Source organism: Kogia breviceps, chromosome 13 (assembly GCF_026419965.1).
Source record: "Kogia breviceps isolate mKogBre1 chromosome 13, mKogBre1 haplotype 1, whole genome shotgun sequence".
Lineage (NCBI taxonomy): Eukaryota > Metazoa > Chordata > Mammalia > Artiodactyla > Physeteridae > Kogia > Kogia breviceps.
This window is the reverse complement of record NC_081322.1, coordinates 72,606,017-72,623,911: the sequence shown is the minus strand read 5'-3', so window position 1 is coordinate 72,623,911 and position 17,895 is coordinate 72,606,017. Positions and strand designations below refer to the sequence as shown.

The following is a 17,895-nucleotide window of genomic DNA, read 5'->3' as shown; positions in this document are numbered from 1 at the left end:
TGGCTCTGTTTCCCCCACTTAACTGGTTGTGGGTTTTACATACATGTAAGTTAAGCATCCATTTGAGTTGACACTAGGTATAATTTGTATACATCTGTCTCTGATACCCCACCCACTTGGCTATAGTTTTGTGTTTATGTAAATTAAGTAACCCTTGCCATGTTGCTTCTGATGAGATTATGGTATCCTTCACTGAACATAGGCAGCTTCTGTGAGTTTGTACTGATAAAGTGCCATGTCCAGAACTAAGACTAAGAGTTGTGATTCATACTTACAAATATTCGAAATCCCTTTTCTCTGCCTACTTGTTTAATACATACTCATTTATATCTCACATATCTGAAGCATCAATATTCCAAGTCCTCTAAGCTTCTGTGATAACCCTTTCTTTTGATATTTAAGTAAAATTGCTTGAATTCCCATCCCATATATTGAGGGATCTGACCTCTTTCCCTGTGATGCCCAGCACCACCTTTTCTCAGCATATTTGGTAAAGTTGGGGGTGTGTAGATGATGATCTCTTACCAATATCCACACCCTCTCCCTGTGGGAGGATTATTCTTCTTTGCCCTGTTGAAGAAGTATACTTTTGTCACGTGGCTTGCTTTGGTCAATAAAGTGTAAGAGGAAATGATGTGTGTCATTTCCTGTTGTTTTGCCTCACTTTTTTCTCTCTGACAAGAGATTACTATTGCTGTTCTAAAAATGATTGCTCTGGGCTTCCCTGGTGGCGCAGTGGTTGAGAGTCCGCCTGCCGATGCAGGGGACACGGGTTCGTGCCCTGGTTCGGGAAGATCCCACGTGCCGCGGAGCGGTTGGGTCGCTGAGCCTGCGCGTCCAGAGCTTGCTCTGCAATGGGAGAGGCCACAACAGTGAGAGGCCCGCGTACCAGATAAAAAAATAATAATAAAATAAAATTAAAAAATTAAAATGATTGCTGTGTCTGATGGTCCCAATATGAAGATACTGGCAATGTGAAGAAGAGCCCTTACTTAGTCAATCTACAATGAGCTCTAGCACGGGGGAGAAGTGCTTTTCTATGCCACTGATAACTTAGAGTTGTTTGTTATCACAGTATGTCCTAGGATCTAAAACAATGCTGGGCATTTGGCAGGTGTTCATTAAGTACTTGATGGATGAATGAACTTGAACAAGGCGATTTCCCAGTGTCTCGAACTAGTACACTCATACTCTCTGTCTTCCCATCTTTGTTGTGGTCCTGGACTAGTGAGTCTGTAGCACAGGATAGAAATGCACCATTGTCTTTCAAGCAACACTTTGTGTAAAAGATCTTTGAGGAAAAATACCTCATTATTTTCAGATTGAAACAGACATTCATATGATATGGAAGAGAACACAGATTCCACAGGAATTTTAAAAGGAAAAAATACAAGAATTTTTATGACAGTAAGGTTCTGCTTTAATCTGTATTCCTATAGATTATATATGCCAGTCTATGTATTAGAAATGTTTGAGAAACCCTGATAATCTCCGAGTCTCACTTTCCTTCTCTATGAAATACAGGGTTTGGACAAAGGTAGCGATGTCAGAGTCTCTTTAGGAGGAGCTGTGTGGTGTAAGCAGCAGTGGACTGAGAGCCAGCAGCTTTGGGTTCCAGCGCTTGCTTTGCTGCTGGTTAAGCATAGGACTCAGTCGTCATGTCATCTGCTAGAATCTCAGACTCAGGAAAAAATGTACTCACATGTCTGCTATCTGTCCTACTGGATATTTTTTGAGGAATAATATATTTGAAAGTACTTTGAAAATTATTAAGCTCTATTATTCCAGTTGAAAATTGATATGAAATTCTTGGCAATCTTTTCAAATTTGCAGTTTTTAATTTATATTTTAAGTCCACTGGGTGGCAGTATTTCACTTGTACTCTACTATAATTTTATAGTTTGTATTAATCTCGAAGAAAAGAATTTAATCACCATCTCATTTTCTCCCAACCGTATCTTTCCCCTTTCCCATCCTGTGCACTCCCTATCTCCCAAAACAATTCTGAGAAACTGTTACCATTTGTTTAAAAGTGATTTAATGACATATATGTGAGGACAATCACTAAGACTTAGCAATTTACCCAGAACTTTTGCATCTTTTGGGAAGAAATGTTAGATAGCCTAATTTTGCTCAGATGTAAGTAAATTAGTTTGATGTAGGTAGTTAAAATCAGTAAAATCACCTACAAATATCTTGCCATTGGCTTTTTTTGTGAATGCTTTAACAATTTTTTTCAATAAACTCATGTAGATGTTTTTGACTGATAATACCACTGATGCTTATTTTATCCTGTGTATCCTAAGATGAGAAAGTTGTTATGCTGAATCCTTTGACGTCTATGACATGTTTGTGAAACATGTTGTCATGGTTCCATATCAGTTTACTTTGCGTCAGAATTTCTTAGAAAATTAATTCTACAAGATGAGCTAAATAGGAAAAGTATACTTGTAAAGCTTGATAAGTTATTCCTTGCTGACTTCTGTTGATATTAAGGCTTCCATATAAGTGATAGTCTGGGTCTTCTAGAGCAGTCTTTCCCTGTAGCATGAAAAAAATATAAAGATTCTTTAGCAGTATAATGGATTGCTAGTTTTTAGTTGTAAGGAGACCATCAGTACAGTTTTAAACTGCCATAATCACTGCATTCTGTACAAGAGAAAGTAGCTGCTTTGAAAATTAGGCTGTTGAAAAGTTGCTTATAAAATGGTGTGGATAGAGAAATCTTATTTTTAAATGGCTGACATTTGATAGAAATTTTAATAGTTTTGTGCCAAATAAATTGTTGCTGTTTTCACAGAGGAAAAAAATGTTAAAAAGATAGATGTCTAAACATGAATTGATAAGTTAGTGAAAATTTAATTTCTTTCTCTTATGGTCATAGTTATGAATCACATTTCCTCTCTTCTAATATACAGGTTAATGATAAGTTGTTTGCACTGTGTGCATGAACATTTAAAAAAATTTTTTGTGGAAGATGATCCATAGCTTTTTACTGCTTATCGAAAGGATTTGTGACCCACAGTAGTTAAAAAAAAAACCTCTGGTATTTCATCATCATTACATATTTTAAAGTAGGTTTAAAAATTGTTTTAGAAGTTTTACCTCATCAAATATCAATCCTCATTTGTACAAAGGGAAAAAATGGAGGAGCATTGTATCTTAGTTAAGGATTTTAGAAAAACCTCTCAATTTCTTTGTCTACAAATTAGGAAGCAAATGGCTGACTAATAGATTAGTTAGGTGGATTCATTGCAAGTTGAACAACCGAATCTAAAGTGCTCGGATTAATAAACCAGTAGGACCATGAGGGTGAATGCAGCTGGCATTTCACAAGTCACTTTATTCTAGGTCCTTTCCTGCTAAATCTTTTTATTAGTAATTTAGGAAGCATGCTTATCAATCTTGCTGATGAGAGAAAACTGGGAGAGAGAGTTGCTATTTCATTTGAGAGCAGCAGTCTTGAAAAATATTAGGTCCCAAAGTAGGAATAAACCAGTGAGAAGAAATTAATAAAAGTCAAGTCTTGTATTTGCATTAGTAAGTTATTTTATAAAAATAGAGCACTAGAGAATTTGCTTTGCGAACAATTCAAAGTGAAAAGATTTGGGAGTTTCAATTAGTTTTGATTTTAGGGAGAAGTTAGCATGGTTTGGAAAGAGATTGATCAGAATTTATAAACTAGGTGAGTTGCTGGAAAAAAATGGGTGATCTTATCTTTGGAACATGTAGATCTGAACAGAGCTGTTAAAACAATTTGAACTTATTTTAGGGGTATACCTGTTTTGCAAATCAGTAAACAGTTTTGCAAACAGACTAGCAGTGGAAGAGTTGTAAGAGAAGACTAGTCAAGAGTTCTTACTGAGCTGTTATTGAACACCAACTGTGGTAGGTCCTGTGTTAAATCTTTAAAAGGGTCATCTGATTGACTTTCCTCTCAACAACTCTATGAGACAGATAGTGCTACCATCCCTTTTTCACAAACAGGAAAACAGAGGCACAGACTGCTTAAATGATTTTCTTAATACTACTTACAAACAGTAAATGGTATAACATGGGATGGAGTCTGAGTCTGGACCTTGAGTCCATGCACTTAACTGCTATAATATACTGCCGTCCAGGGAAAGAGTGTTACGCAGCCGACAGAGGAGACTTTCAACAGAATGGCCACCATCATTACATGCTGCAGGCAGGTAAAGAAAGGTGAAAAATGACTGACATTAGATGACTTCATTTAAAGTTTTGTTTTTCCAGTGGGGTGATGAGGGCAGATGCCAAATTGTAGGCCCCTGAAGACTGAATAGGGAAATGAGGGTATTTGTTGGGGACCAGCCTATTTAGAAGAAAAATCAGGTTATCAGAGGTGGCGGTGGGGCAGAGACTAAAGGAAAACTTGAAGAGGAGGGATGTGGAGAGATTTAAGGCTAGGAGTAGAAGGGAGGAGAGTCTGTGTGATAGCAAAGAGGTTATACAGGACAGACACAGTCAAGAACTAGAGAGCCTCTAGTCTCTCTCTCTCTTTTTTCTTTTTTTTTGGGGGGGGGGAGTGAGGGGGACGTGTGGGGGCAATTTTTAATGTTTTAAAACCTTAAAATGCTTTTAGTTTTCCTGTTGATTTATTTAAAAATAGTTTACAATTAAAAATTTAATGCATTAGGTACTATTGAATTAAATCAGGTAGAGACAAGTGCTACCTAAAGAAATGTGGTTTATCTTCCAAAATGATTCGCTGGAGAAAGATGATGTGTTCCAAACCACTACCATCACCATCAGTGGCCTAATTAGCATTTGTTTTCCCCAACTTTCCCAGAATAGCAGAAAACCTGATTTGTTTTGGTAGCAGTGGGATGAAACATTATTCCTTTAATCAGTTATGGTAGTCTTATTCATCTTGGCTAACAATTGGTCTAAGGATGACCGTGTTGCCTAGTTCTAGCTAATGAGATGTGAGAAGTCTTTTGGGTGAGGCTCCCAGGAAAGCTTTCAATTTCGCATGAAAAGGAACAAGGGCGCTTAACTCTTCTTCATGGCTAGTGGAGTGTCAGACATTATGTCTAGAGGTCACCCTTTGAACATGGGTTGACAAGCATGACAACAAAGTCAATGTGTGAAGGATGGCAAAGCAGACATTTAGAAGGCACTTGGTATTTCACCAGTACTGGACTGCCTGGCTTTGCACCTCTTGTTACATGAGAGATATATGTGTATTTGTCGAAGTCACCATTAGTCAGTTTTTCTGTTGCTTGTAGTCAGATGTAGGACTCAGAGAAGCAAAATTCTTTATCAACTCTTTCTTATACATGTGTAGTTTATGGCTTTGATACATTTTAAGATAAGCTACCTAATTGACACTTTTATTTTTACAGCCTATATGTCTCATTAAAAAGGTTTTAATCTGGCTTATCAATTTCAGAAACAATTTAGTCTTTAAAACTGTTTGACCACTTTATTCAATTAGTTGTTCATTTCTAGTTTCTTTTCAGTAACTAGAGCAGTGCCCCTATGATATTTACATTAGCTGTATCTCTATACTATCAAAAAAGTATTTTTGCCATGGAAGAAACCAAAGCATGAAGCAGAGATGGTTTTCCACATCAGATCTAGATCAGCTCAAGGGAATGTCTCATTAAACCATTTAGTCCACATTCTAGAAAATCATAATTGAAGAGAGATTTCATGCCAAAACATTTACTTACTACGAAACTACTAAAATGCCTGTCTGCTGGGTGAGCTGGGTTAGGATGGGGTTAAATGTAAAATAATCCTCAGTGTTCTTCAGAGTGCCTGGGATGAATATGATTATTTTATGTTCTTTGCATCCAAATGTTGGACACTTGAGATTTGGCTGCTAGGGAAGGTATTGCCTTCTGCCTCAGCATTATTTGACTTAAAGTACACAAAGATAGGTGACATGAGAGCTTTTGTCGTGGGCTTCACAGTATGTCAAATGAAGTAGTGAAATTTGGTTAGAGGAATTTGCTTCATATAGTGAGTCTGATATTAATATAGATGCTTTATTTTTATAGTGTGACTTGGATTTGTGTTCAGACAATGAAACACAATGAAATTTCTAGTCAATCCTGAGAGTGCTATGGAGAGAAAAATTGACCTGACAATTTAACAACAGAAGTCTAGACACTATTATAAAAATTGTTTAAATGACAGTAGGAAAATCAACATTAAAAATTATTAGAGAAATCAAATAGAAATACATTAAACACATGAATAAACATCTCTGCATGTGACTATAGAAAGTAAATGCAGTATGTAGAAATATATCCAATTATGCAGAGATGGAGCATTTTAATATTCCAGTCTTGTCTAATCCCTTGAGTCATGGCATTATTAGCTACCAAAAGATTTGATCACTTCAAATCAGGTGGTCAAATCTTTTGGCTTCTCTCTAGATTATCATCACATTGAATGAATTATTAATAATTCAGTCTTGGTGCTTTGAGTAAGCCTATTAAGAACAATCTAAGTTTCAGATTTTCTCTAAAAATTATATAAAAAGGAGAACTCTGTTATTGTATTTAATTTTAAATGCAAGCATAATTGCCTGGTAATGACATTTTGGGGATGTTTTTAAGGAGAATCTTCAATCTCTGAGATGCTTCCCATTTTAAGATGTGTGTATCCTCATGAATCACTAATTAATGTAAATCGTCTGCAATAAAAAAAAGTCTGACTTCCTAAATAATGGTTAGAAAAGTGGTAATTCTGGTTTTTGCTTTTCCAAGTCATGAAATCCAGTTGTTTTACAGTGCTTGCTTTAGAATTTGGTAAGTAATATGAACCTCCTGAGTCCATATTATGTTGTCACTTTACCCACTGAAGTAAACATTTGTTCTTGTTATCTATTTTCTTCTTCGAATCATACTCATTCATACATTGTTGTGCTCTTTGTTACGTATCTAAAGCATACTCTGTTGTCATGACAGCTTGAGACCCATCCCCTTTATCACAAAACTTTTCTCAGTAGATGTAGCTCATACTGATACTCTATTTTCAGTCTTCTATATCCATGTACACACTGCAAATCTATTATAGTTTCCTTTCCTAGTGAGCCAATTACTCCTTAAAATAAATCTCAACATAGCATTCCAGTCATCATACATTGAAAAATGTCATTGGAGATGCAACTTATTTGCAGTCCTTGAACATTCTGCTCATGTATCAGTGTCTTGCGTAGTTGTTGTTTTTTTTTGGGGGGGGGGCTACGCAGGCCTCTCACTGTTGTGGCCTCTCCCGTTGCGGAGCACAGGCTCCAGATGCACAGGCTCAGCGGCCATGGCTCGTGGGCCCAGCCACTCTGTGGCATGTGGGATCTTCCCGGACCGGGGCACGAACCTGTGTCCCCTGCATCAGCAGGCGGATTCTCAACCACTGTGCCACCAGGGAAGCCCTCTTGCATAGTTTTAAAATTATTTTCACCGTTTAGTTTAGTTTTGTTTCATTCACTAATTGCTTTGTATAACCTTTGTCTAATGAACAATAGTCAATTCATGGTGACAATCATGTTTTAAATTTCATTTGTCTACCTCAGTTTACCACAGGACTGGATATACAATGAGCTCTCAATAATACTTGGATATTAACTGGATTAAATTCTAGAATATTTCACATATATGAGTGCATTAGACTGTTCGGACTGCTATAACAAAATACCATAGACTGGGTGCCTTAAATGACAGAAATTAATTTTCTCACAGTTCTGAAAGTTAGTTCCAGGTCAGGGGGCCAGCAGACTTGGTTTACAGTGAGGACTCTTTTCCTGGCTTGCAGATGGCTGCCTTCTCACTGTGTCTTTTCCTCTTTGCCTGTATGGAGAGAAAGATCTCTGGTTTCTCTTCCCCTTCTTATAAGGACACCAGTCCTATTGGTTTAGGGCCCCACCCTCATGATCTCATTTAACTTGAATTCCCTCCCTAACAGCCCTATATCCAGGTACAGGCACATTGGGGATTAGAGCTTCAACACATAAATTTGGGGGGTACATAATTTAGTTCATAACAATGAGATATTAAATTATTAGTAAATCTTTAAGAAAAGAACTATTGAATTTTGCTTTTCCCATAACCATTTTAAAATTATATTTCTTTAACCTAGCTTTATCTAAGCCTCCACTTCACCTGTATCTTCTTATAATCATGGAAATTTTCCCTTCTAATGTTTTCTGCTCTGTATGGTTTGGCAGGTGTTAAGTTTTTCTTTAAAATTCTTAGCTGGAACTGATCAAGCCTCTTTGGGGAGTTTTACCTAAAAGATCCCCTCTGGAGGCTTGGTAGAGAGTGAACCCAAGGCTAAGCTTTATTAATCACTCCTGCTGTTCCTGTTTTCCACACACCTCAAGCTCACCTTTGAGAGAACCAACACATCACACCTGTCTACTAAGCAGCTGTCTCAAGGACTTTTGTTGTCTCATAGAATTTGAAGAATATGTGAATCGTTTTAAGTCTGATTATTAATGAGAGCAAGTGAGGCCAGACCTATTATGTACAAAGGTTGGAGACCCCTGACTTGTGGTTCTATCAAGTAATTGTCTAAATTTTGACTGAAAGGGTTAGACAGTGTACAGATTTACAGAAAGGATGATGCTTATGTATCACTATTCAACTTACTATTTGCCATAAAAATAACAATCACCAATAATAATCAGTTTTTTACCTTGAAAGACAGTCACACACACATATACATATTTGCATGCGCGCGCACACACACACACACACACACGCACACTCCTGAGTCAGATGTTTGATTCATTACCATAATCATCCTGTCACATTTGATGTTTTCCTTTCTGGTCTTCCAAACCCTAGCCTCCTTAACAATAATATTTTCTTATCTATTGTAGAAAAACCTTATTATCTCTAAATCTAGTTCCTATTTTCATCATTGCTAAGTGTGTCTTTGTAGTCATTATAATTATTTTAAACCAAAACTCTTGGAGCTCTTTCCTGAATTTGTTGGATTGTTTTGTATTGGATTTTTCCTAGAAGTTATTTTAGCTTTAACTGTTGGCATGGCACTTGACTATATACACCTCCTATTATTTTAATACAGTATTATTATACAGAAACTGGGCTTTTGTCTACATACCTACCTGAGTTAGTATAGAACTTTTTTCATACCCACAGGTAGTCATTGATTTCCTAATTTCCATTAGCCAAATTTCATTTTTTTTTACCGTTAGCATGAAGTGTTGTCTACTTAACTCTTTGCATTTAAGGTTTTTGCATTCCTATAATCAAATGATATAAAAATCTTGTAAGTCAAAATGTTCTTCCTAAATCTTGTATTATTTATTATTTTCTTATTAGCTTTCCTTGTTTTCTTTCTTAAAAATTTATGTTGTTGTGTGTGTACAGATTCTGAAAGCTTGTAAAGACTGTAAAATTACATATGTTAGATTTTAACTGTGGTCTTCCTCCTTATGATATCTATATATCTAAATATCTATACATCTATATATCTGTATATCTATCTAAGTCCCTGTTCCTATAGATTGGGGAGGATGGAACCCTCTCTAAGATGCCTGTGTAGGAGGGAAGGTTTAAATCCTCCTGTGAGGATTTACATTTGCTTTCCTGCTTCTGCTCTGCTTAGCAGATAAAGCTTCTTGTTGCCCTGTTATACATCATCAACACAGGCAAGAAATTGAGTTTTTAAGTAACTTTTCATTAATGGACTATCCTCTCTGTCTCTCCATGCAAGAAATTTGTGTGTGAATGCAGTAGGTTGTATTGAAGGTTGGGTGGGAGGAGTAGAGAGGAATATTATAGAAAGGCAAACAACTTCAAATTAAGTATTAAAATGCTTGCCTGTACCTGCTGTCTGGTGATCTCATGCCCAATGTGTTTGATTACTTCACTTTATGTAGTTTGCCAGCTGCATCTTTTTTCTATCTTCTTTTTCTCCGTCTCACCTCTCCTCCTCCTTCTCAATCTTCACACCCTTTTTCCCCATCTTCTCCTTTGTTGATCGCACCTGTGTCCTCTATTCTATCATGCAGTTGACCTGTCTCCCGTTCCTACTCCCAAACTCAGCTATTTTCTACTGTTGCATACTGCAATTTACCAAAGTGCTCAAGTGGAACAGGATCCACTCTCTCAAAGAGGCAGTTGGTTGAACAAAAAGATTTTTTGCATTTTAGTTTGTTTTGCTTTTGCCATTGGAACAGAAAATCAAAATAACAAAATTGGTAATGATTATACCATATTTGTACAACTTTATGCACCAATAGTTTCTGAAGTAGTAAGTAACAGATGGGGCATGAGAGAGATCTGATTTGGGTGAATTACTAGCTAAAATTAGAGATTAATGTGTTAGGTTCACAATTGATGTTCGTGTGCTGGAAATAAAAACTGCAAGGTAATTAAACGCCAAAGAGGATAGATTCAAATAAAATAACATATGCAAAATAATTAGAATTTTAATTTTAAGTAGACTACACTATCCAATAGATTTTGCTTGTCCAATATAATTTCAAACCTTCTGAGTTTATAAAAAATAAAGTCATTTTAACTTGAACTTTCAAACTCATAGAACTATTTAAAATATTGTGTTTGTCCAGATTTTTAAATTTTTGAGGTTTCTTACTTCTCTGGCTTTAACTGGAGTGCCAGAAAGCAGGTCTCTTACTCCTTCACATTTATTTGCTTTATTTTAACTTACCTAACTTGCTTCAGTGAACAGATAATATTATGGCCAAATCTGCTCTAAGGAAATAGATATTTATTGTTAATTAAACCAACCCTTTTCTACTTTTCTGCCAATAACACATGTTAGTTTATCCTGCCTTAGTGAGTTGTTTGTATGTTTATTTATTTTAAATTAATGCTAATGAATGGCTGGCAATGGGCGGCTCCTATGGAACAGATAATTCACCTCCTACAGGCTCTCTCCCCACCCCCGTCGCCCCTCTAAAGAAGCCACAAAGTTACTCCTTTAACCTCATTACAACACAGCCAACTGACTCCTTTATGAGGTAGAAGAGACCTGGAAAAGTCAACTGAACTTCTAGGCGTAAATGATCACTGTGGTAGTAAACAATGTGTTATACATTGTAGTCTTAGGCCAGTCCTATGGAAAAGAAAGTGAGTTGGAAACTTAAAAATTCTCCAGTCTATTTGGAAAAAACAGACAAGCCAAGATTTATTTATTTTTTAATTAAACTTTTTATTTTGAAGTATATTCACATGCAATTGTAAGAAATAATACAGAAAGATCCTGTGTACCTTTTACCAGTTCCCTCAATGGTAACATTTTCATCACCACAGGGATCTCCCATGTTCCTGTTTTCTAGCCTCACCTGCTTTCTTCCTTCCCCAACCTCTAACCCCGGGCAACCACTAAACTGTTCTCCATCTCTATAATTTTTGTTTTTAATTTCAAGAATGTTATATAAATGGCATTATACAGTATGTGGAATTGGCATTTTTTTCACTCAGCATAAGTTTTTGGAGATTCACCTAGGTTATTGCATTATCAGTAGGCCATTCCTTTTTCTGGCTAAATTATGGTATCCGATGTACCACAATTTGTTAAATCATTCAATCACTGAAAGACATCTTAACACTTTTTCTGTGTTTTGTTTTTTGTTTTGTAGATTCCACATTTAAGTGAGATCATATAGTACTTGTCTTTGTCTTATTTATTTCATTTAGCATAATGCCTTCAAGGTCCATCCATGTTGGACGGATACTTTTGCCACCATATAGTTTTCCCTCCCTATCTCTGATTTTCTTTGCTCTGAGGTTCTACTTTCCATGATAATAATATAACCATTTCTGCTTTCTTTTAATTAATGTTTGCATGGTATTTTTTTTCTATACTTTTACTTTCCACTTACCTATATAATTGGAAGTGAGTTTCTTCTGGGCAGCAAATAGCTGGTTCACAAAAAAAAAAAAAAAAATCTATTCTGACAATCTCTGTATTTTAATGTGTATTTAGACAGTTTACATTTAATGACATTATTGTTATGTTAGGACTTAAGTTTGCTATTTTATTTTTTGTTTCTGATTTTTTTTTTCTCTCTGTTTCCTTTCTCTGCCTTCTTATGGCAATATGGTTCATACTTAAACATTTTTTAGAATTCTGTTTTGATTTACCTACATTATACAAACATAACTTGTCATAGTTAACTGGTTTCATCATTTTGCCAGTTTAAGTGAATTGGAGGAATCTTATTTCCCTCTTTATTTCTTTGCCTTTCTCCATATAACTGCCTTAAATATTTCCACTACATCCATGTAGGGCCACATCAGAGAGCATTGCAATTTTTATTAGAAACTCAAGAGGAGAAAGGAAGTCTATTGTATTTACCCATATATTTTCTTACCGTGTTCTTCTTTCCTGATGTTCAACAATTTCCTTTCTGTTTATAGAGATCTTCTGTTTAGCCAATTTTTTTGAGAAGCCTACTGACATTAGAATGGTTGTTTTCCTAAATTGTTATTTTTCTATGGCTACTTTCAAGATTTTTCTTTGCGTTTAGTTTTCAGAAATTTAATTATGATGTATTGTGGCATGGGTTTCTTTTTGTTTACCCTGTTTGGAGTTTGTGCAACTTCTTGAACCTGTAGATTTATGCTTATTGGCAAATTTGGAAAGTTTTGAGACATTATTTTTCTCAAATATTTTTCCACCATACCCTCTTTCTCATCTCTTTTTAGGACTCCAATTACTGGAATGTTACATCTTTTGTTGTAGTCTCACAGGTCCCTAAGTCTCTGTTCTTTTTTTTTTTTTTTTTTTTTACATCTTTTGTTGTAGTCTCACAGGTCCCTAAGTCTCTGTTCTTTTTTTTTTTTTAATCTGTTTTCTCTCTGTTGCTTAGATTGGGTAATTTCTGTTGTTCTATCTTGCAGCTTGCTAATTCTTTCCTTTGTCCCCTCCATTCTGCTCTTGAGCCTGTCCCCTGAAGTTATTATTTCAATTGTTAATACTGACATTTTTCAGTTCTAAAATTCCATTTAGTTCTTATTTCCATCTTCTATTTCTTTGCTGAGACTTTGTGATTTTTCATTTGTTTCAAATGTGTTCAATGGATTGTTGAAGCTTAAAATCTTTGTCAGATAGTTCTAATACCTCTGTCATCTTGATATTAGCATCTTTTGAGCTTTTCCTTTTTCATTCAGTTTGAGATCATTGTGATTCTTGATATAATGAGTGACTTTGTATTGAAACCTTGCCATTCTGAGTATTATATAATGAGACTGTGTATCTTATCAAACCTCTTTTGGTTTAACTGGATTCCTCTGACGCTGCTCCAGCAGGAGAGTGCAGGTACCACCTCATTACCCAGGTTCCTCACCCGATCTGCCTTGAGAGCTGAAGGGATTGGACTCCTTATGACTACTGAATGGGGTGGGAGTTCCTGCTCTCCCCTACACCAGCACTGATACCTCCCTGGCTGAGAGAGATAGATGTGTCTTGTTACTTCTCCTAAAACATGTATGTGTAAAAATGAATCATTGAGAAAACTAATTCTAGGAATGAAGAATTCTTAGGAAGTCGATGTTACATACATAATTTTTCTTGAACAGTGTAATTTATGTATACTTGAGCTCCTCGATAATTAAATTTATTTAAGTTACAACATTTAAATTGTTGTAAGTCTCTTATACTGAACAGTAGGAGCCATAGATATTATTCTTTATTTTTTGAGGTACGTGGGCCTCTCACTGTTGTGGCTTCTCCCGTTGCGGAGCACAGGCTCTGGACGCGCAGGCTCAGCGGCCGTGGCTCACGGGCCCAGCTGCTCCGCGGCATGTGGGATCTTCCCGGACCGGGGCACGAACCCGTGTCCCCTGAATCGGCAGGCGGACTCTCAACCACTGCGCCAACAGGGAAGCCCGATATTATTCTTTTATTACTAAAAAGTAATACCTTCCCTTTGTAGCAAATCCAATGGATTCAAAATAGTTTAAAGTAGTCCTTCCATCCCAATTACATTCTTCAGATGTAACTACTGTTAACAGTCAGACATGCATCCATCAAGTTTTTAGTCTATGTTTACAGTTTCAATCATGCTCCCCCACCTCATTTACTCACTTCTAGTTTTCCTCTCCAGCTTCTCTTTCTGTGCCCTTCTTAGTAAGCTCATCCCTCTGTTCAGCTTTTAAACGTTGAGATGCTTTTAAACTTGGTTCTAGAAGCCTTTTCTTCTCAATCAGTATTGGTTTTCGGGGCTTCCCTGGTGGCGGAGAGGTTAAGAACCGGCCTGCCAATGCAGGGGACATGGGTTTGAACCCTGGTCTGGGAAGATCCCACATGCCACGGAGCAACTAAGCCCGTGTGCCACAACTACTGAGCCTGTGCTCTAGAGCCTGTGAGACACAACTACTGAAGCCCGTGTGCCTAGAGCCCGTGCTCCATGACAAGCGAAGCCACCGCAGTGAGAGGCCCATGCACTGCAACGAAGAGTAGCCCCCGTCTGCCGCAACTAGAGAAAAACCCTTGCACAGCAATGAAGACCCAACACAGCCAAAAATAAATAAATAAAAATAAAAATAAAAGAATGTATAAAGTATTGTTTTTCTTTGTAACTCACCTATGTCCTTGTCTCGATTACCATCTATACTTAGATGACTCATAAACTTATTTTTCTAGTTTAGATCTCTGGTCTGAGTGTCAAATCAATAACTCTAACTCTACTTGACATCTCCCTTTGTATCTAAATAGCACTTCAAGCCCCAAATGCCAAATCCAGACTGATGATCTTTCCTTCCAACTCTTCCAGATTTCACATCTCAGTGACTGGTACCACTATATATTGAGTTGTATTTGCCAGAAGCCTAGGAGTCATTATTGGTTCCCTTTTTTCTTCACCTCCCATATCGAATTAATCACCAAGTCCTGTGGCTTTTCCCTACTGAATCTTCCCACTCCTTTCCATTTCTACATCCAGGTTTTTACCATCTCTTTCCTGGGTTAATGCAGTATCTTCCTAAATGGACTTTCTATTTCTAATCTCATTGTGCTTGAATTAATATTTTACTCTATAACCAGAGAGATATTTTCAAAAGAAAAATGGGGTCATGCCACCTGTCTGCTTAAAATATTTTAATGTTTCATTGCTCTTATCATGACTTTAACATGACTTAGTATAATGCCTGCCATATAGTCAACATTCAATAAATATTTGTGGAAAAATGTGTAGATGAACTTATGTAGTTTACAGTATTGCTATTAAAATAGGATTACCCCACACATGTATGCATCTATGTATCTTTCTTGAATCTTATATTTCTGTTGGATATACTGCTAGAAGTGCAATTGCTAGTATAGTTTGATTTTCATCTATTAAATATCAAGGTTAATAGGGCTGTTACAAGGTGTAGCGCCTTGTAGCCATCAAGAGGAAAAGAGGAGTCTGAGCTAGGAAGATCAATGATGATTTATTAAAGGAGCCATGCTGTACCTTCTGTCTGATGGAAGGGAGTTACATTCTAAAGAAATGCCCAATGACTTAAGGATTGTTTAAAATAGATTTTATACCAAATAACCTTAGGTAAAATGTTTTGTAAGATAGAGCAAGGAACAAATGAGTCGAATTTTCATATTCATAATAAATGTGACTTTTCCTGTTTTATTTTGCTCACATGTTTTTCTTATAAATGACAATATATGGAAATTAGGTAGTTTAAGGAAAAGAATTATTTGAAATGGGGTGGTCACATAAGAAGGACTAATAAAAATAATGTATGAATTACAATTTTCATAGAAATAAAAGGTCTGTTTACTAGTGTAGTTGATACCGGGCAGAATTGTGATGTAGGCAAGTAGTGTTTTCAGAGACATGTTCTTCTGTCTCTGCCTCATTTGCTCCACTCACTGGAAAGAGGATGTGTGTCTTGGTGCTTGTGAAGTAGGCGGAAAACAGCATGAAGGTGTCAGGTGCCTGAAAGTTGGGGTCTAGGGTATCAGTTTACTGATAGCTCTGCACTTATTAGTTCTGTGACCCTGGACAAGCTAGTTAATCTCTGTGATACTTAGTTTTCCCATTTGAAGATAATACTAACCACTGATTTACATGCAGGCTGGATTGCATGTGTTATTTGTTTTATTATTTATTAATATATTTGTTTTTTAAAATTTATTGCTTGAGCTGATACTGAAACACTTTATTACTGATTTTAGTCATAAATTTGCATACCAGGAAGATAAAAGTATGCAGCGCAGGGACATTAATGGCTTTAAAAACCCTTTTCAGCAGCTTATCAGGCTACAAAATGACTCACAACAGGCTCTTAAGGCATTGAAAGGTCCCAAGAAATTCTGAGTTGATATGCTTTTGGAAATATCCGTGTATTCAACGGGAGCATAGGACTCTATGAAATTCATAAGTAACTACAAGTTTTTACTGTTTTTCCTCTTACTCTAGTCTATTTTTTATCCTGAAATGTGTAGATTATGCAGCTTTGTATTTGTTTTCATCTTACTATTAATTTTGCATCAGCAACTCTGTGGCTGTTTAAGCAAAACATTGATGTAATTGCTTTGTTTGTCATTTCTTCTTGTTCTAGGCAATGGGCCTCACCACGACCGTTGCTGTATTTATAATGAAAACAACTTGGTGGATGGTGTTTATTGTCTCCCAATAGGACACTGGATCGAGGCCACTGGGCACACCAATGAAATGAAGCACACAACAGACTTCTATTTTAATATTGCAGGCCACCAAGCCATGCATTATTCAAGGTAAAAATAGTGCCATGTTTATAAGCATAGAAGTAGGACAAAGGTAGCATTAGGACAATGGAAGTATTCACTGTGTGTAAAACTGCAGTATCTCCCTTTGAAGGGTTATATAGGCCTGCAGTGCTTTGAGGAGGTAAGTTACAGTGAATTACTGTGTGAGATTTTCTGGCTCTAGATGTGAAGGATCCTTTTTATAGAATTCTTTTATTAAGTATACACCCTGGCATCAACATATTTTGACCAGACAGTAGTTTACCAATCTTTGTACTTACATAGTGGATTAAAAATAAAAACCAGACTAAAATGTCATAAATCAGCATTTGTATCTTTTATGCTACAGACCAGCTGTGAAACAAAAATTGCTGTCTCTTTATAAAATATTATTCAAATAAACATGTGTGAAAATCTAGACACAAAACTAGATAGGATGTGATCATCTGCTCTATTATTGGGAGGGCCAAAAAGTGCCTTTGGTTTTTTAAGTAAAAATAAAAGAAACATTTTTCATTTTCACCAAGAACTTTATTGAACAACGTATTCACCCTTTTGTTCCACTACCTTCTGCCATTTTTCAGGCAACCTCATAATTCCATCTTCCCAAAACTTTTTATCTTTTTGAGCAAAGAACTGTTCCAGGTGCCTTTTACAGTCTTCCAGGGAATTGAAATTTTTTCCATTAAGAGAATTTTGTAAAGACCAAAGTAAATGGAAATCCAAAGGTGTAATGTCTGGTGAATACGGCGGATGAATCAGAACTTCCCAGCCAAGCTGCAACAGTTTTTTGCCTGGTCATCAAAGAAACACGCGGTCTTGCATTATCCTGATGGAAGATTACGCATTTTCTGTTGACTAATTCTGGACACTTTTCGTCAAGTGCTGCTTTCAGTTGGTCTAATTGGGAGCAGTACTTGTTGGAATTAATCGTTTGGTTTTCTGGAAGGAGCTCATAATAGAGGACTCCCTTCCAATCCCACCATATATACATCACCTACTTTGGATGAAGACCGGCCTTTGGTATAGTTGGTGGTGGTTCATTTCGCTTGCCCCACGCTCTCTTCCGTTCCACATTCTTGTACAGTATCCACTTTTCATCTCCCGTCACAATTTGTTTGAAAAACGGAAGGTTTTCATTATGTTTCAGTAGAGAATTGCATGAGGACATATGGTCAAGAAGGTTTTTTTCGCTTA

The 17,895-nt window shown here is 36.5% G+C and overlaps 1 protein-coding gene across 2 annotated transcripts in view; it reads left to right on the top strand.

Moving 5' to 3' along the window:
- Positions 1-17,895, top strand: part of EPM2A (EPM2A glucan phosphatase, laforin) — a 100,750-nt gene that overhangs the window by 37,145 nt on the left and 45,710 nt on the right. For both annotated transcript variants that reach the window (XM_059036004.2, XM_067010963.1), the window contains exon 2: positions 16,533-16,707. In XM_059036004.2, the coding sequence (XP_058891987.1) occupies positions 16,533-16,707 (175 nt within the window). The remainder of the gene's footprint in view (positions 1-16,532; positions 16,708-17,895) is intronic.